This window comes from Glandiceps talaboti, chromosome 8 (genome assembly GCF_964340395.1).
Source record: "Glandiceps talaboti chromosome 8, keGlaTala1.1, whole genome shotgun sequence".
Taxonomy (NCBI): Eukaryota; Metazoa; Hemichordata; class Enteropneusta; family Spengelidae; genus Glandiceps; species Glandiceps talaboti.
Genome location: NC_135556.1, coordinates 12,222,994 through 12,247,252, shown reverse-complemented (window position 1 = coordinate 12,247,252; position 24,259 = coordinate 12,222,994). Strand labels below are relative to the sequence as shown.

The 24,259-nt window shown below is 33.0% G+C and overlaps 1 protein-coding gene across 1 annotated transcript in view; it reads left to right on the top strand.

The window, feature by feature from the left end:
* The window catches only part of LOC144438465 (cGMP-dependent 3',5'-cyclic phosphodiesterase-like), a 66,442-nt gene that overhangs the window by 16,773 nt on the left and 25,410 nt on the right, over nucleotides 1–24,259 (top strand). Inside the window, 10 exon segments of the mRNA XM_078127495.1 lie at nucleotides 3,020–3,147; nucleotides 5,386–5,489; nucleotides 9,159–9,268; nucleotides 9,582–9,637; nucleotides 11,766–11,825; nucleotides 12,833–12,967; nucleotides 13,592–13,666; nucleotides 18,357–18,395; nucleotides 19,952–20,017; nucleotides 22,144–22,274. Coding sequence (XP_077983621.1) covers nucleotides 3,020–3,147; nucleotides 5,386–5,489; nucleotides 9,159–9,268; nucleotides 9,582–9,637; nucleotides 11,766–11,825; nucleotides 12,833–12,967; nucleotides 13,592–13,666; nucleotides 18,357–18,395; nucleotides 19,952–20,017; nucleotides 22,144–22,274 — 904 coding nt within the window.

Here is a 24,259-nt window from a genome sequence, read left to right as displayed (position 1 = left end):
TAAATTAATGATTTTTATTAAAATATATGGGATAGACAGTTCAATGGATTACAGTTCAATTGCATATCTGTTAATTCAACTAAAGACTTGTCAGATTGGAATGATTGAATTTGACATACTGTCGGCTCGGCTGTATTTTTTTCCAATATTTCACCTTGATGAATATAACTGTCTAGTCAGTTGAATCCAGGAAATTGGCAATTAATTTGAATAATTTTGTTAATTAATTATAAATGAATGTACTAATCATTCAATTCCCCCATCATGTACTGGCAGATAAACAGGGTCACATTTGAATTTTGTAAAAATAATGATCACATTCGATTGTAAAATATTCAATAATCAGGAAATAAAGGTCTCCATAGTACAGAATTCCATTGCAACATGATCACATTAAATTTGCCAAATATTAGAATATTGGAGATGGTCACTGTTTAAAAAAATATCCTTTAGCACAGAACTCTATATTGTGAAAAGAGAAGTTGAGATCAACCATCAAGAAAAAGGGGTAATTTTCTCAAATTTATAACTTGAGCGGTTCTCTGAATACAAATTGTATTCTGTGTGACTTGTAAGCAGAGATCTTGTATACAAATGTAAATTAGAGTCAGTCATGTGATATGTTTATGAAAAGTCTATATTACTGAAAAAAACCCAGTGTAATCCTAGATATTTTCTGTACTTGTTATTTTACAGTCAGTCTTCAGCTAGCTCTCAAAGACTACAATGTAGTTTTAATTAATTACCAGACTGGTACATCGTGTTCATGTACAAGAAGGCATTTTAGTCACTACTTATTTTTACTAATTACCAGACTGGTACATTGTGTTCATGTACAAGAAGGCAATTTAGTCACTACTTATTTTTACTAATTATCAGACAGGTACATTGTGTTCATGTACAAGAAGGCATTTTAGTCACTACTTAATTTTTACATTTTTGTTACCCAGCAAAATAAGCAAAATCAGTCTTTTCAATTTATAGCAAAACTATCCAGGTTTATATTATATTGAATCATGTCTTTTTTTTGATGAAACAAACTTGATAAAAAGTCATTATATGCAATTGCAATTGCAATTGCAAAAAAAAAAAAAAAAATTGAATTAATACATATCGTTACATTAATCATGGTAGATAAACATTTGATCTTTCCCAAAGTTTGATAAAGAGAACTTTAAGCTTAACTACTTGACTGTAAGATTTTATCTGCGTGATATATGATCCTTTGTCTTAGATATTGTTTTCAAAAGAGCTACTTTATCAGCAGTATCTGTCACTGTGTATCCCTTATATTATTAGAGTGATTTCAACTAAACAGCTCACTGCACTTCTATCTAGGGCAGAATAAAATCATGTGTGGATACGTATCTCACATGATTTGTTTCCTTTCTTGGAACATAAAGTATTTAGTATTTATACCAGAATTTTGTTTTAAAGGAAATATACACTTTGCTCAATAAATCTGTGGCTATTACATGCATATTTGCAAATCTTTTTTGAACATTGATGTACAGTTCCTAACAATTATGTACACGTAGGCAGGAAAGACAGACACTTCCTACTTATATGTATGCATGTCTGAATTGCAGTAATCGATTTGACGAAATCTGAATTTTTTGTATGCGTTTCTTTCAATTTACATGTATGCACCCAAACGTTGCATTGCCACAGACTCGATTTTTCTGCATTGCAGTCTTTTTTGCAATATCCTATCCTGAGAAAGATTTTGCTAATTTTCGATAGCGTTTAATCAGATTATGTTGTGTAGCATGTCATATTAAACACTGCACTGGTGCAAAGTTGAGCATGATCCATTGGGAGATTTAGTTGCTTAGCAACAACAACATGCAAAACCTGTGAAAAATGACATGTCAGAGTTCCTTTGAAAGTAAGATTCAAAGTGTTCATAATTACATATACATGATCAAGCTGGAATGAGGCACCAATGACTACAGTACTTTATGGACTTGTCAAATTTTGAAATGATTCAGTTCTTTTTAAACATGTACCATAGGGACTCAAATCTTTAGAAATTTGGGGAAAAGAAGCATTCATTGACTATAAATGGCTCGCTGATTGAATTATTTTACTCACGTTGTCCCCATGCTAATTTTTGAATTATATCTGCATTTGTATATGTCTTGATTGTGCACATTATATTTCTCAGTTTCGAAATTTTTTATTGGCATGCCAAGAAACCAATCAAATACTTGGTTAATAAGTTTACGTATGAAGGAATTTTATAGCGATGTGAGATTGCGCAGTTTAATCAATCAGTTCTGTGAAAGTATTATAATTGTCGCCTTTTTTCAATAGATAGTGAAATGTTTTGATGTGCAAAGATTTTTGCAAAGTGCATCATAGAAGTTTTATACTCCAAAGAACTAATTGACTCATACCAGTCTATGTCTACCTTGTTATTGAATTACCTGAAATGCTGTTGAAGCCTCTTTCAAAATCAAGCATAAAAGGAGAGTTTGGAGTTAGCATAGTCAAGCATTTATCGATGTGCACAGTAAGATATGAAAAGATAATAAGGATGAGGTTTAAGGCACCGTAGACTGATTGATGATTTTCCTTTTGCAAGTTACTACTGATGCATGAAGAATTGATATTGCGAGGAGGGGAAGAGTATTTAATATTTATATGGATCAGTTCAAATTTCATGTTGGATCTCGACATCTCATGACAGAGAGATACATGATTAAAGAGACATGAACAGGAGAGAAAACATTATAATAATACAAGCAAACACACAACTACTGGAGTAGTTTACATTTGTGATCTACTTGCCAGGGGACAGTGTACTCCAATTGAACTGCCTGTCCTTATGTTCTGGACTTGCTAACATAAATCTGCATGCATAAAATTCTGCTATTATGTAAGAAGGCCAGGGGAAGGAGGGAAGAATTTCGACTGCACTTGTGAATGTTTGTAGGCTGAATTTCCTGAGTAGTTGCCATTTTAATAGGTGTACTAGACTCAGTTCATTTATTAGCGCAAGAGTGAATGGAAAGAGCCTGCAGTAACAACATGTCTGATGGTTCATCTTCTCAGGAATCCTTGTTGAAATTATGTGCAGTACTAGACTGGAATTCCCTCAGTGAAACCATCAGGGAGCTGACACAAGACTGCCTGCCAAATGTGGTAAGTATGTTAACTCAGTTATTTCTTATTCGTAGCCCACTAAATTTCCCATATAGCTGTTGGAAATACAATGAGAGTATTGAACTTTTGACTGCATTATAGTTGTGCTATTTCCCTTTGACGTAATACCTACGCACGTACATATGTAGTGATGCCTTTTCTACTATACATTCTGTATTACTCTTAATGATTTTTGGATATATGTATTCGGTTACTGAGGGAAATACAGCTACTGATCAAAATATGAGATTGCAAAGGTGGTATGGCATTTTGATCGAAAAGGTGTACACCTTTGACCAGTGTGTTTAAAGAGTAAACATTTCAGAATGACTGTCCAAATACATACATACATACATTTGTTTTGTGTACAGCTGACCCATCACTCATAATTCAACATATAATAGCATCCATCTGTCAACTTTATCATAACCTCAATTTCTACAACTTCATCATTTATACAACCCAAACATAATAATAATAATGATGATACACAAAATTATATTTGAATAGCATTATCTGATCAAACTTGCTGTGTGATGATATATCAGAACTGTAATGTCCAGTCAGAAATTGAATGGACTGCAGTGAATTTTATGTGTTGGAATGTCTATCTTGTCTCTAGACTTAAAAGGCAGGCCAAGGTCATATTAACTGTCCTGATTACAGGCAGTCTGGAAAGGTCACCTAGTGGCAGTGTGGTTAAATAAAATGTTAGCTGTCATCCTGCATTCTGCCCATAAAATTGACTGTAATGAAAATATATGAGTTTATTAATGAACAATGTAGTCTTAAATATGTTTTTTATGATAACACAAAGAAATTGTATCTGTATTGTTCAATAATATCCAAACTGATTTTACTAGTAATATTTCATGTGATACTGTTGTTGATCATCATGGCGTCATGGAAAAATATGAAAAAAGATTACTAAATTGAGAATTAAGGGGATGTGATTAAGCAAAGTTATAATGAATATACATAAACATATACATGTACATGTATATGACATATTTATGTGGTATTAGAAGATTTAATTTCATGTAGCCTGAAAATAGGCTTATTTTGTTAATCTCTGTAGCATACTAAAACACTCTGCGTACCCATACTTCAATATTTATGAGAAGACCTGTACTCCAGTGCAATATTTATGTTGAATGAAATATTACTTTGAAAACAGATAAATATTGATTGAAGTTTTACATTTTTATTTTGAACTGTAGTATGCTGTTACTTCTGTGATGGTATTATACTGCGGTGTAAATAGGCCACCTATCATATTGGAGATAAATTCTTCTTATATGATAGTTGATTCTTCTTGACCTTTGAAATGATATTCTATTGTTACAGTGTAATATGCATAAAATACAACCCATAACACCAAAGTAAAGCATTTTCTGTATGTACCACAGTTGTTTATAGCATCCATATCAAGTGTAAAAGTATATTGTTTCATTTGCTAATTGACCACATTAGAAAGGCCACGTGCTAGGCTTGTAAATAAACCAATTGAAACAGTATACTTTTATACTTGATATGAATGCTATAAACGAGAGTAGCACATAGAGAAAGTGCTTTACTGCAATGTTACTGGTTGTAAATAGATGTGTTGCTGGAAACAAATTTTTTCCTCGCTTGTATAATTTGAATTTTTGTTATTTTATTTTGGAGCAGTTTTAAGAGAGAAAATGTACGCTTGTATTCATGTGATAGATTATTGTAATGATAATTAATATCTTTCTATTAATCTATGTTATATTAAGATTAACCGTAATAATTTAATAAGTATAATTGTTTTTTATACATGTATGTAATTTAATCAGTGACAAAGCATATGATACTCATTATGCCATGCATGAGCCAGGTTCAACAAAAAATATGGAATATATACTCTAGTCATTCTGTGTCACAACAACGCACGTCTATGTCACGACAACATGTGTCCACATCATTGGTTCGGCTGTGTTCAAAATATGAGTCAAAATGCTCAAAATTGCCATTAATTTCCCCGATTTTTTTAAAAATATTACTGCCGATGGTATAATCATATTATTCCCAACATTTTTTTTTCATTCAGCCAGAAAATACTCATGATCTAATGGTTGTCACTATGAGTCGCTAGGCGAGTAGTGACAAAGCCCCATCAGTCACTCGTGTTTGCCTTGGTTGAACAAAGAAAAATATTGGTTGAATAATATCTACAATGTATTTATCGTTATCCATATATATATATTTTTTCAGACAGATACAGTGGTTTATATCCTAGATAACAAGAGTGGCAATCTACTAAGCAAAGACAGGGTATCACATATCGTGTATGAATTACCAAAAACTGGTCTATCCAGGTAGGTTTTATGGACAATTAAAAATATGGACAATTATCAAATATGTCATACTGATGTTATCATGAAAAGTAATAAATACTCTGCAGACTGTTTACTTCATTTTGTAAATTTGTCAAAATGTCATGATTTGAGTGTAAATTCATTATCACATATCGTGTATGAATTACCAAAAACTGGTCTATCCAGGTACAGGTAGGTTGTATAAAAAAAAATATTATGGCCAATTATCAAATGTGATCATAGTTGTTTTGTAACATGTATCATGCCATGAAAAGTGATGGAATATTTCTTTATGCTATCCCTATACCTTGCTTTGCTAATTTTTCAACATCTCATCAAGATTTAAAGAGAAGTTGAACCCGCAGGCCCCTTTAATGATAACAGTCGACAAATTAATTATTGAAAAATGTCAAATGCTGATTTTCACATACATATATAAAATATATATAATACCCGCTTGCATTTCAGTGAATGTGTCTGGTGTTTATACTCTATATCCTCCCAACATTTCAAAGTTGTGTTGTTGTTTCTGAAATGGCATTTTTAATAAAATTATTTCATAATTTTATGAATAATGAATTTCTGATTTATAACTGAAAAATTTAATTTTCAATCAACTTCACTGTCATTGTAAAACACAGTAAAAATCACAAAGAAAGGTTCATATAATCATATATAAAAATAATTACCACTATAAAAAGATTTATGCATATAAGTTTTCGTATGTAGTTGCTGGCAAGAATCACTAATGAATTCTTAAATCAAATTTATAAGCACCTACATCAGTTAAGAGTGTAGATAGCTTTTAACGAAATTGTAAATTGGCTTTTCATTTTGGCAAAGTACTTGAAAAAGTACAGTTGTAATGATTCAGCTCCAATCGTCTAACAACCTACAAGAGCAATTTATAGAAACCAAAGATGTAGCCGTAATAAGCAATCGTCAGTTTTTGCCCCAAGGGTTTCATACACACACTTTAACAATATTACATCAGTGTATATCATTTAATAGTGTGGCCTTTTTCGTTTAATGGAGGAGTGCATAATTTAACAAATGGTGGTAACCCAGTGGATTGTATGTAAGGTTATTGCTGTGAAATGATTTACCTGCGAGGACGGTTTCAATCATTTCTAAAATACATAAATGTTGCCCTTGTCCAGGGTGCTGGTTCAAATCTCCCCAGGTAATATGAGTCACTACAACAGGAGTTGTTAGTAATACTGTATAAGTGATGATCATGTGGTATCTATGTTTCCATGGAATTTTGAACAAGTGATCTTGTTAAACGGATATTATTACATTTAATAACGCAGTCAAGCTCAAATTATTGAAATGTGAAAAACAACAGCAATTATATGTAGAGATGAATTTCCTTGTTACATTAAAATATTGAAATGTGAAAAACAACAGCAATTATATGTAGAGATGAATTTCCTTGTTACATTAAAATATTGAAAAGTAAAAACCACAACATCTATATTTAGAGATGAATTTCCCTTGTTACATTAAAATATTGAAATGTGAAAAACAACAGCAATTATACTTAGAGATGAATTTCCTTGTTACATTAAAATATTGAAATGTGAAAAACAACAGCAATTATATTTAGAGATGAATTTCCTTGTTACATTAAAATATTGAAATGTGAAAAACAACAGCAATTATATTTAGAGATGAATTTCCTTGTTACATTAAAATATTGAAAAGTAAAAACCACAACACCTATATTTAGATATGAATTTCCTTGTTACATTAAAATATTGAAATGTAAAAACAACACCTATATTTTGATATGAATTTCCTTGTTACATTAAAATATTGAAATGTAAAAACAACACCTATATTTAGATATGAATGTCTTTGTTACATTAAAATATTGAAATATAAGAACAACAACACCTATATTTAGATATGAATTTCTTTGTTACAATAACATATATTGAATTAAAACCACCTAAGTATGAGTCTCCTTCTTACTTAATTAAGGACATACAGTAAATTTTGCAAAATACTAAATTATCTTTAAAATGTCAAGGCAAATCCAATCTGATTAAAATATGATGTTGAAATTCACCTCTTCCTCGGAAGAGGCAATCTACTCTAAAAAACATAGCTTAAGGAAATAAACTTACAACAATCTAGCAATATTCCTACATATTAAGATTTTAATCAGATTGAAGGCAAATCGAAAACATAATTAGTAGTAAACTTGATGATGGCCTTTAGTATCACTTGCAATTCACTACTAGCACAAAACGTTTAATTTTTGAAGTAAGATGTTTACATTTTATCGTAGGTTTTTTTTCCTTATTAATGAGACAGTCGATGCATCTGTGGGAATGTACCAGACCAAAGTAACATTGATTTATGATGTAACACTCAACTCCTTAGAAAACAGATAATTGGAGTATATTTATTGAATATGCAATATTTGAGACGTTTTAGAGTGTTGCGCTAAGTGATTGCTTTCGAGAGTGTATTTCTCCAAATTCCATGATGTAATTTACTCAATGAAGGCCTTTGCAATCATCCACAGAATGAATTCACAGTGAGAAAGTATTCTGGAATATCTCCTTGATCACACAGTCTCTTAATATATGTTGATATTGATGTAAACTCATCTGTGAATTAACTGTATCAACGTTGCAACATTTCAACAATGTATTTCAATATTTGAATTTTTCAGTGTTGTTAATTGTTGATATTTGAATACATCAGTACCATTTTTTGAGGAATATTTATATGACAAAAGAATATTTTTATTTTTTTTATTTTTTTTATTTTTTTTTATTTATGTTTTTGATACTTCTCAGCTCAATACAAGTATTATATTTTATAAAATAAATGTCACATTTGATAACTAAAAAAAAGGTCCACAGTGTGATGTTAAAATGTTGGACTTCAGCCAAAAGTACAGAAGCGATTTAAATCTTCTGCTACTTTCAGATCTCAACGGACTTTTTTAAGAAGAAACAAATCAATTATTCATTGCCTGTGTAAATATTACTGAAGAAATGGTACAATATATTCAAAGGGGCTGTTAGACATATTGACTTTTCTTTTCTAACAAAATTATATGCATGTAGTAGAGTTAGTTTGACGCCTCAGCAGGTTTTCTCAAGAATTATCAAAACAGATATTCTTGCCATATAACTTCTTTTTTTCTTTTTTTTTAAAAAGAAAGGTACATTTTATCATAGACATTGAAGAGACCAATTTGTCTATGAATTATAATCTAATGGGACATCAGACATATTGACATTCCTGACAAAATTTGTACATGCACAGATGAAGCAATAGGGTTTACTGTAATGCACACTCCCAGTATAAACCAATTGTGACTAAATTGTTAGACCCTTGTAGATTTGTTTGAAGACAGATAAAAAGCTTTTTCTGTCTGCAAAGAAAATCCTCTCATGTTATTAGGCTTCTTGACATATATCGTACATGTGCAATCCCAAGACAAAAGTCTGCCAGTTTGAAGAGCTGCATGTAGGTGATTCCTTTTTATTTCCGTCCAGCTGTGTTTTCAATAAAGGCTCACAGTGAAATGATGTTTATATGTTAGCGTATAACTTTGAACTGTCATGTTTAACTGGCATGGTTTCATTTTGCCGATACGCCATTAGATCAGCTGTATTATAATGATCAGTCTGGCTGTCTTTACAGGTCTGTTTTTGAAAGGAAAAGGCAGGTTGTGTGCAATGGTTTATCATCTGGAGACCCCTTGAGTGGTATATTACCAAGTGGAGTAGACACATCATCTCCCAGCAGAACAGGTATCTATTCACCAAGTACTCCTTAATTGAAAAAAAACGAAACGTATTTGTAGTTCTTTTCCTTTAAATATGTAAGTGAACTATAATCGGTATAATTAAACTAAAAGCCGTCCTTGTACCTAATGTGTCAATGTGAAGAGTAACGGCTTTAAATCCTGATAATTGCTTCACCTGGTTGAAGTAAAGATGCTCCTTAATAATACATAATCTTTACTGAAAAGCAACTTTTGAGAAGTCAACAGTCAGTTAAAGAGCCGTCAGAAAATGCACATTTTCACGATAATATAATGTGTAATTTTATTTTTTTTCATAGTTTTTCTAACACCCATCCTCCATCCGCAAAGTGATCGAATAGTTTGTGTTCTTGGGGTAAGTGTGATTAATTATGTTCACTCGATATTATAATAGACAGAGACACAAGATTACAGAATAGATACAAGCCAGTACTCAAATCAAAGCTTACACATACACCTGGAGACTGATCATTTAGGAAAACACTCAGCAGTTGTGTGACCTTTAAAACAAGGGTCAAGCATTGCCCTGGCCTTTACTCCCGCACACACAGTGCAGGAATGCACAAACAAAGACTACTTATTACTGTTTTATCCAGTCACGTAGAGCACAACCCCCCTGAACAATTGATGCCAATATACTGACTGGATATCTGTAATGAGATCATTGTAAAATAATGAAAACTTCCCCTGGTGATGCAGTCCCCTAATTTGTCTTGCTATGAATACACCATGGATTTGAAAGCAGGGCAGGTCCCTATAGGCACTTACTGTGTTATATATCTTAAGTTTGTTTTCTGTGATAATCCAGGCTGCTGTACTGGTTTGTACTGTACAGGTAGTAAAATGTAATGTTGGATAGGTCATTTGCGTTTTTATGTCTGTACAAGTCAATTGAGGGTTGGGTTAATAATAGAATACTAGGTGTGTGCATTCAAAAACACCTTATGGTCTGTTAAACACTTGAATGATACATCTGCAATAGTCTGTGGCCATAAAATTGTCGTGCCATAGAATTTCACCCTCATCCAAAATTTTTTCAAAAGTAATAGGTGTATACCTGACAACAACATCATTAATTACAGGCTAGACAGGTTATCCTGTTTGTTTAGAATCTTGAGACTGTGATGAACTTTTCACAACAAATATAAGACTTTGCAAACATGACTTGTCAGATAGCAATATATAGCATGCTAGTGAAGTTATTGGCCTTATCATATACCTGTAATGATATACCTGTGGTAACATCCAATGTATTGCCAAAGAGAAATTGTAAGCTCTACCCATGCAATTATTTTCAGTGTCACGATCCGGCACACTTCGCCCACGTAAGGTCATTGTTTTTACCACAACTGAACCGAGAGGTTCAATAGTGCATCAAGACATGTCTGTGTGTATGTATATGTGGATGTATGTTTCTGTGGATGTGAGTTTAATACTTTAAGTTAAAGTAAAAAAACACGAGATTGATTGTCTTGATATTTGGTAGAGACTTTACTTAGGGTGTGTAGATGGAAAATTGTTCAAATGAAAGTGATCAGATCAGTGAAATGCAAATTATGCCTAAAAGAGTGATATTTAATTTGATCAATTTTCTTTTCAGTGTAATTTCTCAGTTATGATATATAATCACTGTCTAAGTCCATTGTCACTCCCAGTTCCCTGTATACAACCTTGGACAAAAAAGTCATATTTGGCTCATTTACATTATTTTGTGCAATAAATGATATGTTAGAAATTATATGCTGAAAAACTTTCCATTCTTAGACATGTACATGTACTCTAGCTAAAAAAAATGTGAATGAGCTGCCATCACAGATACGCTGTAGAAAGCAAAATGAATGTACTAATATTTAAAGGGAAACAAGCTGAGTCTATACATGGAGATGGCTGGGTGGGGGGTGGGGGTGGGGGGGGTGGGTTCATATTGAAAGGTAGCTGTCGTGATGTATTCTACCTACTGGCACATACTAAACCATCACTTGCTATTGACAGAATTCACCCCTGGTATATAGGCATAATATTTATATAATTCAATGATGTATATAATTTCATAACATGTATGCTAATGTGTGGAGGAAACCACTATATGCCATCACTGTAGTAACAACACCAGGAGTTACATTATACATATTTCATGTAAATGTGAAACTAGTACAGTGGCAATTGAGGTTTTTTGCTCACTAAAGATAAATTAGACACAAACTGAAACTATTGTTGTTCGATGTGGTAGATTACACAAGTGGGGGAGGGAGAGATAGCGGTGCCTATGTTATGAGGATATCATCACCCTGTAATCAAGATAGTATGTGGAAAAAAATAGCTTTCAAAAATGCCACTGTACTGAGGATATAATTAAACCATTGAAAATCTTACATCATCATGTCACAAAAACAATAATAAGTCAAAATCTAGATTGCTGCTGTTGTACCAGATATTATTCTACTCCTGGGTACATTTATTTCTACTGATCTACTTATATACAGGCTGTATGTGATGAATTATCTGAAGATCATCAGCAAACTCTGAGGCTACTCGAAAAACATGTGAGTACATGTAGGAAACTATCTTCATTTTGTATAAGTGTACATTGCAGACTAAGGTTGCTAACAGTAGAAGTCTGCTATATTGTGTTGTATTTTGATTTCACTGAGTTTAAGAAATTATACACTGAAAAAGTCACTGAGTTTATATCGGAAGGTGAGAAAGTGAATAAGTTAAAATAGCTAAAATAGATTTGAAGAACAAAAATGGATTATTTTACAAATAAATGACAAATAAGTGATCAGGTGGTAGGTACCAAGTAATATTAGATATTATTCCGCAATATCTTTCTTTGTTCTAATAGCTGAGGAAAATACAAGTGACCTTAGGGGGCCTTGTCACTATGAGTTGCTGGATGAGTACTGACAAACCCTTTAGGTCACTAGTATTTTCCAGCTGAATGAGGACAAATATTGAGGAATGATATACGTATACCTCCTTAGTCAAGTATAATTTATGAAAAATCAGGAAAAATAATGGCGTATTGACTCGTATTTTGAGCCCACAAAACCAGTGATGTAGACACGGTTATATGATCCATATTTTCTGTTTAAGACAACTTGGCTTGAGTATGATATAATATTGTTTGATTATCATTGTTCTCAGACTTTGTTTGCTCTGTAACTGAAGATGAAACTAATGGTATTTAGTGTGAAAATAATTAAATAACTGTATAGATAGATAGATAGATTGAAATTGCAGAAGGAAGCATTAGACAGTTAGTTAACAAGTCGACTCAACAAAGAAAAAATTTAATTTTGAGAAGATAAGAGTCTTGCTTTTTGCTAATTTGTGAAATGTACCTGCATAATGTCTACTTATTGGTATTTTAACAATTTTCAGTTAATATATTGTGGTTGTCTGATAAAAAAAACCCAATGTCATAGTTACAGCGAGTGCAGGTTTTAAGGAAAATAGGCTGATACTTTCAGTTTTCCTACTCCATCCATTGCCTGTTTCTTCTCACCACTTGCTCTGTGTTGAATTTGCTTTGTGTTGCCTTCTTCAGGTTGCAGTGTGTATTCAGCGTTTACTAAGAACATGTCAACAACAGTCACCATCACAATCAGAAGGTATATTGAAACTATGTGAGGATCTTCATGAAAGGGATTCTGTAACTTTACAAAAAAAAGTCATAAAATATGTAAGTATATTCCTCACTATTTAGTAATTAGGATGCTGAGGGTAATAGTTTGGGTAGTGTGAGATTAGAATTGTAGGATAGTATGTTGAAGTAATCAGAGTGTAAGGATGGTCATAACGTGTGATCTTGTTTTACACAATAAACGTTATCAATTTGGCTATGTGCTCAGACATCTCTTTAATTTAATGTGACAGTCTCCTTTTTGTAAACACATGTTGACTGATCGTGCTCATGCAACATTATACGTCAGTTTCTCTTGGGCGTGTGGGTCACCCCAACACAAGACTGTGTCCCTTGGGCTTTGCCCTTGGGGGAACCAGTCTCTATTGGGGTGACCCACAGTCCCTCGAGGAAACAGATGTATGATGTTGCCCTCACGATCAGTCAACATTCTTACAATATGACAGCCTCCATTTTGCTTCAGTACAAGAAACAAGTTTGGGTAAAATAATGTGTGTTCTACAGCCGTGACAATATGCTGAGTCATCAAATTTTCCATTTTCGAAACAATTGAAAATATCGGGGATGGTTAATTCATTTCACTAGATTTGCTGTATATTATTAATATTTTTCATGGAGTTTGAAGGAAAACATTTCTCATTTCTTATTTTCTATAATTTGCAGCTTGAAGAACAAACTGAATCAGAATACTGCGTAATATTATTTGTATGTGAAGAAACTGGACAACTCTTTTTTCAGGTATGGTATTCAAACTTCTAGAAGTAATACAGTGACAATAAATCAAGAAATCCATGTGTTTATTATTTTTTGTGTCCCTTGTGGAACAGGGGCTCAACTAAAGGATGATAGTTCAATGAATGGACAAAAATTGGAAAGTTAATATTCACATACATGTTTGCTTTTAAATTAGCTATCCATATGGAAAATAGAGATATATAGAACTTTCAGTAGTAAAATGCTATGTTAGGGTTTGTTGCAAGAAATATGTAGTCTGGATGCCAACATGCCAACTGATGGAGGTGTAAATCGTAACGATACTGTATAGGAACTAGACTAAGAAATATAATGTATTAGAAGACTTAGATACACAGTGATGCAATAACAACTAATGGACATTGGAGATGTTACAAAATGATGCCTATCTTGAAGTGTGTACATGAGCAAACCATGGCTTATACTATGTAGAAGACAGGAAAGAATATATAGGGAAATCAAGAGGTTTAGTGTGAAATCTACTATTCTATGCTACATTACATAGAAAGACGTTAATTGCAGTGAAATGGACATGGTTTTCCATTTTATGACTAATGATACACAAGTGACAGCAAAATTGTATTGGATGTGTAGTCTTAGTCTTCATCCTGTTCTTTCTTATCCAGTAAGCTAAATTTCAATGAAAAAAAAACTTACTAAAAGGAAACATTTTTTGTGAAAATATTCTAGTTTATTGTGTCACATACAAATGTAGTCTGTAGCAGTATTAGATATAACTCGTCATGCTACCTTATCAGCCAGTGCTCATTTACAATTTACAGTGACTCTAAAGAGAGGTCCGATTAGGGCTGAACATGTCGTGCAGTCTATGTGGTACACTGCCCAAAAGATGATTGTTGATAATATTTCAAGTTACAGGTGAAGAGACAAACTCTTCCTGAGATTTCATGTATTTTTTTATGTAGGTTTATTTCATCACAATGAAGCTTAAGACCACATCATGTGAGGTTACAATTATGGTTCATTAAAAAAAGAGAAAATTGGAAATACAAGAAAATTTGTGAATGTTAAACATATTGAATTCATAGTATTTTCTATGGCCTTGAAAGCATTACCTCATTCACTTCACCGTTAGATTATACTGAGTCATCTAGTCTGAAGGAACTTACTCTGTGGAAATGAGCACACAGATTAGTTACTAGGCTATGGAAGCATGAAAAGGAAATTATCCAAAATTCCTGCTAGCTTTTCTGCAGATCACATAAATTTTTTTGCCCTGAAAAGATTTCCAGTGAGACGAACAATAACTCATGCAAACCGTTTTGATGAAGTATACAAGAGTGTCCATTTGAAAAAAAAAAAAATCTTCTATGTTTTGGTACAAATTTTCATGAATAATCCCAACAAAGTGCATACTAAGTAGATGAAGGCTCAAACCGTTTTTGTAGTCATTTAGTTCTAATATATAAAAATGGTGCACGTTTTAAGGATAACATGGTACGAATTAGCCAGTGATTGACTACAGATTCAATCTATACCCAGCCCAAAGATTAATTACCATGACCTTGAGATTGTAATTGAACCTTTGGCCCTGAGTCTTAAAGACACGGTGTATAAATTGATCTATTTCCATCCTTGTGACAGCAATTATACAATAATGAAACCACTTACATTTTAACATCATCCTATATCTACTGTAAATGCAGTATTTTAATCAAGATGTGGAATCTATTAGAGATATACTACAGAAACACTTTCTGAGGTCTCATAGCATAATTTTCACACAATCAGGTCATTTTTATCGAAATCTTGTGCAACTCAACTGCCAAAAAAATACTTAATTGATAATTTAGTGAGAAGTGGACCTTGAATGAAGATGAATGGTTGATTAGAATCAAAGTGATATTTCTGTCGCCATCTTTATCATTTTAATCATGTTATCTATCAATTTTCAATCTTCGGAAGCAGTCAAGCCAGTATGCATGCATTATGTGTAAGGTGCCTGTTAGAAATTACCATCGACACAAATTAGCAAATCTCAGAATGGAATCTGAACCATGGCAACTACTTGTATTGAGCATTTCACTTTTACACTATCAAACTTTATGATGATGATAATGATGGAATCCCATGGCAACTACTTGTATTGAAAATGTCACTTTTACACTATTAAACATGATGATGATGATGATGATGTGTATGAGAGAGTGAACATTTCAGGTGCAGTCGATGAAGCTGTTCTTGCAAAAAACTGTTCTTTAATACACAATTTTTCAGTGGGCGGGCAATTCTTTATCAGTCGGTAGCAGAAGGGGAGCACACAAGGGAGGCTTTGCGATGGGAAAGTCCTGATTTTGATACAGTGAGAGGGTAAAGCATGGAATTGGGGGGAGGGGGTGCACATTATGTACGTCAAAATGAATTGCTATAGTGGAAAACACAAACATTTTCCTGGTGAGGGGTGGGTAAATTCATTCACAATATTGGGTGGGCAGTGGGCTGGCGGGAAAGTTGAAAGTGAAAGGGGGAGGGAAGACACCCTTCCCCACCAGTGGGAGGGCACATAAGAACAGCTAAACACTCTCCCCACATTTTTTTTTTGGGGGGGGGGGGGGGCGATCCTTTTAGAAACGCCGTTATTGGTCTGAAACAACATACAATTAATGAAAACCACAAATCTGCCTCTTGGCTGCACCTGACATTTCACTTGCTTTTCCTTCTCTACTGCTTGGGGGTTATATCTGCAACTGTTACAATTATGTGTCATTTAATCAGAAAATAAATTGCTTGTAAAACAGCACTGTTCCCCAGGAACAGATTATTATACCTTACCATAGGAAAGGCTTCCAAACTACACAACAGAGGGGCTTGAAGTTGTCAGGTTAGCAAAAAGAGACAGGTTTATGGTGTTTGTTATCTGCCCCAGGTCAAGGGTACTTCAAATAAGTCATAGTCAACAATGTTTCAGTTTTAGTTTGATGTATGTCATTTGTGCCCCATATATACTGTAAACCTGGAAATGTTTTAAGACTTATTTTCACTTGTTTTGCTTGAACACAAAAACATAAATATAAGTAGTGACTAACCTACCTTCTTGTACATGATCGCAATAATGTACTAGTCTGGCAATTAGTAAAATTTACTCTTTGAGAACTAGCTTGAGGCCGTAAAATTGCAAAAAAATTCTAGTAGCAAAAATATCAAGGTTTACACTAATTGCAGTAATTCAACAATATGTTCTAACTCAGTTTTTACTATACTGTCTCTATTAAGGCAATATAGTGTTATTTATTTAGTGTGCTGTGTGCAGTTTAATTTGTCTTTTTGTGAGATATTGATATGTGGTCCTGGATATCATACATTGGAGAATTGACTATCTGAAAAATAAATAGCATAGGTCCTTGGCTGGTTGATTTTTTTTTAAAGCTCAGCCTGACAACTTTTTCACAGCTAAACTATAATCCTAAGCCAAACTGAACCTTTCAATGACATGCAGTGAAATTCTATATCATGTTTGTTCTTTGAGAGTAATGTGATCTTATCCAAGCACAAGCTGAAATGGAGAATAAAACACATCAGTGGCATGATCCATGAGGGCTAACATTGAATTCAAGGATGGTTCTAATACAAAACATTCAAGTCATTTATAATAGATATTTATGAATATTCACAAGGCATTGTCAGTGGTCAATATCAAGTTTCATATCGTGCTAGCGACCGGTGATGATGCTTTGTGAATGTTTGTAAATGTCATAATAAACATATACAGGACCATCCTTGAATTGAAGCGTAGTAGCCCTCACACAAACACACAGAATTAAGATATAAAAAACATGTTCATTTCTCTCTCATCATTCTTTTCATAACTGTGTACATTTCACAACATTAATATTGTATATAAATACTAGCTTGATGTGTGTTGTTTATTGGGGGATGTAAATGTGCACTGAGTACTACAATGTCAAAATGGGGAATTCGTAATATAGTGTATAATGTATGTAAGATTAGTCTGTTTTCCTTTACTGAAATGATTTAACAAAGAATGGTATATATCTTTATGTATTGTATTTTAATCTTTGGCTTTCTTTGTTAAAATACATCATGTAATAACAAAAAGATTTGAAAAGCATCACAAGTTGTCTATTACTATGTTTCGTGACAGTATGTGCGTTATTTCTTTTGCTGTGATTTCCTTTATTGAAATAGACCTGATAATAACAAATAGTTGTGAAAAATAGAATTGTATAATTATTAATGTATTTTATTGTAATCCTTGAGTTCCTTTTTAAAATATGCCTTTTTAATAACAAAATAATTTGAAAAGCAAGGAAAGTTGTGTATGTATATGTTTTGTGATTAAATTTTTTGCTGTGATATTCTTCATTGAAAAATACTTGACAGTAACAAAGAGGTAGGAAAATAGATTTTAGCATCAAGAATGGTATATTTCTTAACATATTTTATTGCAATCTTTGATTATTTTGTTTAAATATACCTGGTTATAAGAAAAAGATTTGAAAAGCAAGGAGAGTTGTATATGTATATTTCATAATATAATGTATTTTATTTTCATGTCGATTTCCTTCAATGCCGAATTTAATGATTTAAAAACACACCGATTTGAAAGGCATCAAGAGTTGTATATGTTATTTTTTGATTTACTTTAATATCAAGCAGTATTTATGATTCACCCACTGTGTTGTTTCTTATCCAGGTGATTGGTAACAGGGTGCTGGACTGTGAAGTAGGTCTTGTAAGTATCAACTGTCACTACTACTTTTAATACACCGTCATAAATCATTCAAACATTTTTAAAAATTTATCCAAAACGATGTTGTTGAAGTTCTGTGTCATTTATTCAGGCACCACGATCTCTTGTAAATGTCATGGTTGATATAAAGATGTACAGTGTGTAATATCTAGAACGCAGGAGTAACTCTTAGATAATGCAGTATTTTTTTTTAGTGATACTGATCTCATCATAACCACATGGTGTGAATATTTCAATGTGTCTGCTGAATAGCATGAAATGTTAGGTCAGTGTCATTTCCGTTGAAAGGTTAGCGAAAACATCAAAGATCTGCTCTATATTTACCATTTTACAACGTCATAAATATTTCAGTGACTTTAATTGAAACCTCAGCTGTATTAATTCGGATCTTCATCTTGCAAACAACAGATGGTTATCTTTTTTTGGTCATACATGAATAACTCCTACACTAAAGTATAGACACCAGATGTGATTTTTATTTTAAAAGCTCGGTAGTCGTGTAAGATACATGTATGTCCATGTTTGCTTTCTATATTGCAATTTTTTTTGTATGTGTATATCCTTACCCACACAGAATTAATTACCCAGTGATCAATCTTGGCCTAGTTAGCTAATTGATGCTATTCTGTTTTATTTGATTAATATATGAATTTACAGTCAGTTATAATGAATACCCCAGACAAGGGTAAAATTGTCTGTGAGTACTAAGCAAAGCTGGGGGGTGGGGTGGGGTGAAGGTAGTGTATGATTATTTTTGCTGAAATATTTCAGTATGTAGTAATAATGCATTCTTGTATGACGACCAAGGGTTCTTAATACTTATGAGTAACATTTCGCCTGTTCAGATTGACAGGCTTTAATGACCTAATGAACCTGTATAAGGATATTTCAGTATGTGTTAACATTACTGACAGAAAATAGCATTTCAGCAGGGGTGAACATTCTATGTAAAACAATTGTTTGATCTTTCTCTTGCCAAAAAAAATGAAAATAAATACTTGTAGTTTGAGCTACTATTGCTGAAAATGTGTGTGTACATGTTGCAAAGATTTGACTGAGAGAGAATAGAGAGGTTTAGATGCACGTATTTACGTGTGTTCTGTAACATCATAGTCACTTGATTCAAAGCAACCTATGTGTTCTGTATCATGCGATGCTATATCAAATGGGTGGTCTATAAGTAACTGTAATTACATAAGTTTTTGTCATTTTTCTTTTCTATTAAATTTATATCAAAGTTCGGAAACATAACTGTACACTACTTATGCAGTTTTTCGTTTGGGTAGTTGCGGGGAAAAAATGGCAAAAGTACCGACATGTTTGGAAAACATAGTCATGTTATAGGGCTTCTGGACAGTAAATGTAAATACGTATGTGCACATTCCACTATCTTTCAAGTTTGTGTTCAGACTGCGTAATTAAACACAACTTTGTCATTACGTCATCGTACGTGTGCCTGCACGATAATGCTCCCGTACGTGTACGCATTCTAACGTGTACAGTATCTAAACCTCTCTCATCGTACATTGACATTACAGATACCTCAGAGCAGCATATACAAAGTAATCAGTTCACGGAAATCAGCCACACTTGATGACCTCGGGGTAAGTAGCAAACAGATACTCTCTCTAGATCTTCCGATGACAACTTTCTTGATTTTGTAGTCATTGATAACATGATGACATGGAAGGTAACACTGTTTCTTATCACTTAAATGGATTGATAACAGCAGTATTTCCCCTATTTTAAAAGGGTTGACTATAATATGTACATACTATACAATCTGGTGATGTATATAGTATTTCAAAGGTGGAGAGATCAGTACGGTGTCAGTTCTTAGGTTTACCAATAAAAAGGAGAAAAAGAGACAATAGGTTAAATGGTTGTCAGATTAACTAGTTGAACAGTAGTCCTTGAAAAGTGTATGATTATGGTGTCGTAGAGTACTAAACAATACATTGACTGAAAAGTGTTAAAACACCAATAATTAGAGGCACTGTACATGTCAAGTTACACTTCATTATATAAAAGGGAAAGGATATCCTGTGATTTTACGATTTTTAATAAAACTATGAATGTAAACATGAGAAAATGTAGTGTTATTAAGCGTGCATCTTGATTCATTGGGGTGCTGATTTTTGGGTGTGGACCTAAATCTGAATTTGATTGGATCTGTTGCACCAAACTATGTGTACTAGCTGCTACACAAGTATGTTTACTCACAGGTGATTTAAAACTGTTCAGGGTGTACAATATTATTATGATTATGTCATTATATCTCTAACAAAATAGTTTTAAAAAATATTTCAGTTGTAGCTAGTGCAGCTTTATTATTGATGAAGATTTTTGGGGTTTCTTCCCCTTCTGTGTGTGCTGTATTTTCTTTCCTCATTCATTTACTTTTGCAGTTTTTAAGTTCAGTCTGTAAAATGCACAGAGACGCACGAGTAGCGTGTTTTTACAATAAATAAATAAATAATAATAATAATGATGATAAAGTTTCACTTTCAGTATCTAGGTTTATGAATGAAAAAAATGAGAGAGTAGATGAAAAGTATACAGATCAAACAGACACACATTACATGATTGTGATGCTGTATAAGAAAGTGGACCCTTGATAAGATGCTGGTCTCAGGGGTCCATCAACGCAACCTACGTGACTTAGCGAGATGCTCATTACATATTCAAAATCACACATTCACGACAGTGGAAATGAATCCAAACAGAAACGTGAGGTCATAACAAATATACATTCTTTACATCAATAAAAAAAAATGAGAGCAGATGAAAAGTACATAGATCTAAACAGGTGTAGGAAAAATTAATTTGGTGCTGTATAATACTATCAAGTTTTGAAATGCTGGTACAGTTTCACTTTCTAGGTTGAAGAATGAAAAGGAAGAAATAGATGACAAGTACTCATTATAGACAGGCACATAAAAAAATTATTGTGATTTATAGTACGACTACTACCAATTCAAAGGCCATGAGACCACTAGAAAGAAGTGTACATTTACAAATATTGATGATGTTTAGAAAGAGATGTTTATTGTGTAAATACCAAAGTTCTAAAAATGTAAAGAAGTATTTGGATCGCCAAGCTAAGTTAGTTTAATCGTATTGTGTTTTTTGAAAATTTCATAGAAAAAAATTATATGTGTAATATAAAACTGAGGATGAGTGTAATACGTTTTGGTAAGCAAATACTGACAAGCATGAGCCGTTGTTATACATGTAAAGATGATTTAAATGCTGGATCCAAAAGAAAGAATGTGTAAGACTGAAGTAAAGCACTTTCTTTACACTCGTTTATAGCATTCATATCAAGTGCAAACTATTTCAATTGGTTTATTTACAAGCCTATCATGTTGGCTTTCTAATGTGGTCAATTAACAAGTGAAACAGTATACTTTTACACTTGATATGGATGCTATAAATGATTGTGGTACATACAGAAAATGCTTTACTTTCATGTTATGGGTTGTACTATGTTTTGTATACATCTGCAATGAATGAGTACAAGTAAATGTCCAAGATGTTGATGGTGTTAAATGTTGAAGCATGCCTGTTTCATTACATCAGGCTTATATAGTCTTTTTATCCACACAGTGTTTAGTCATACAAAGTTAATAAAAAGTTATTCTAAAAGCACTTACTGGAATCATTCATCATTTCATTAATTACTTTGATGGGTGCCATTTTACTCAAAGCTATTATCTGTATCCTGTAGGACTCCAGAGCAGAGCTAAGTGCCAAGTTAGGTTTTGATGTCAGGACTATGCTATGTGTTCCTGTGGTGAAAAAACACACAAAAGAAGTGGCAGCCGTGGTGTTAGTTTTTAACAAGAAAGATGCCAAAAGGTAGGAAAAACATTTCCACATCATTAAGTGGAGAGCTAGAGTCTGTCATTCAGGGGGGTGTTCACCAGCCAATTAGTTTTACAGCTCTGTGTTGATGTACAAATTGGCTACTGCTATTGCTATGAATCGTTATGATAAATGAAGTAATGTTTTCACCTAAGTGACCCGTCCAGGGGTTAATTGTGAAAGGGCAATTTGTTTTTCTGTAGAGATGATACACTCCACTGATCTGGTTGTGTCGTAAGTAATATTGTAAATGTGAGCAGCAATCTAATACATGTACCTTTAGCCTACTGTGAAATTACCTGCAGCTTGTTTTTTAGCCTGCTTAACTAAGCTGTAATTGTACCTTCTAGTTCTACTCTAACTAAGGGGCGAGATCAATAGTTCAACTAAGTTCTTTTAATTAGGCCACAGACCCCCCCATCCCCCATCCCCCATCCCCCATTACCAAATTGGCCAAAATAGAAAATGTTTCGGACAGCACAATCAATTTCAAATCAATATGTAGTATTATGTAGTGCTATGAATACAAAGCCAGTATGTATGTAAGTTCTTTTAGTTAGGCCACAGACCCCCCCCATCCCCCATTACCAAATTGGCCAAAATGGAAAATGTTTCGGACAGCACAATCAATTTCAAATCAATATGTAGTATTATGTAGTGCTATGAATACAAAGCCAGTATGTAGTTAAAGTTTTTTGACACTTCACTTTATTTTAGTGCATGCATTTACTATAGCGAAAATTCTTCTGTTTCTCAATTTGATGACATTTTTTTTAGAAATATTTGCATTTGGGTACAAACAGATCCATTAAAAGTATAAAAGTAAAATCGATTTTGTAGGATGAGAATTAAATGGCTCAAACCCCTACCCCCACCCGCAAAGTAAAAGAATTTAATTTGTTATCCTACATTGAACTATTGATGTCGCCCCTAAATACCTTTGGACAAACAGGATCTGGCTCAAAATTCATAACTTTGTTATTGAACTTTTTTGACAACCACAAAGTTACACCTCTATTGGCATTGTTTAGATTACAATTCTACAGTATGCCACATTCAAGCCAAGTTGAACACATTTTGAACAAAAAATGTGGCACTGTATATCATTTATTCTGCAGGTCTCAATATCATGAGGCAAAATGTTCACATTCACCATAATTGCTCTTCCTGGCTTTTCATAAATTGACTTCCATAAATTGTACTTAATACAGTTGTAATTAATTGTATTATCCCCCAATATTTTTCATCATTCAGCTGAAAAGTATTCATGACTTTTAATAAGGGGTTTTGTCATTTCTAGTACTTGTATTTGACTCAAAGTGACAAGGCCCCTTAGGTCACTTACGTTTTCCTTGCCTGAATGAAGAAAAGTATTGGGGAATAATGTCAGATCAAAATATTGATCAAACTTGTCAGACATTTCACTTTCAATTTACCAAAATTTTTCCAAAAAATAAATGTTCTCTTCCAAAAGATGCGTTTATGTATTATGATTTACAGTGTGTGTGTGTGTGTGTGTGTGTGTGTGTGTGTGTGTGTGTGTGTGTGTGTGTGTGTGTGAGTGAACTAGAAAATAATCTGACAGAAAAAATGAATTTTTTGAAGATATGTAACTGTCATAAGCTCTGAATATATGTACTTCAATCAATCAATCAATGAAAAGAATTTGTACAGTGCCAACGTAATGTTCTATGGCACTGAATAGGAACAATAGTTTATCAATGTAAAACAGTTAGAGAAAGCTCTTGCAAACAGATGTGTCTTGGTGTCCTTCTTGGATTTATCGACAGTTGGCTTACAACTAATGCACTCACAAAGTCTGTGAATCATACTATTTTTCAAAAATAATTGATTAAAACTAATGATCTTAAAATGAATTTAACAATTCTTAAATACCATAAACTTCATAGCAATTTATCAAACCATTAATTTATCAAGTATGAACATTAAAAAAAGCTTATTATTAATATTAATGTGTG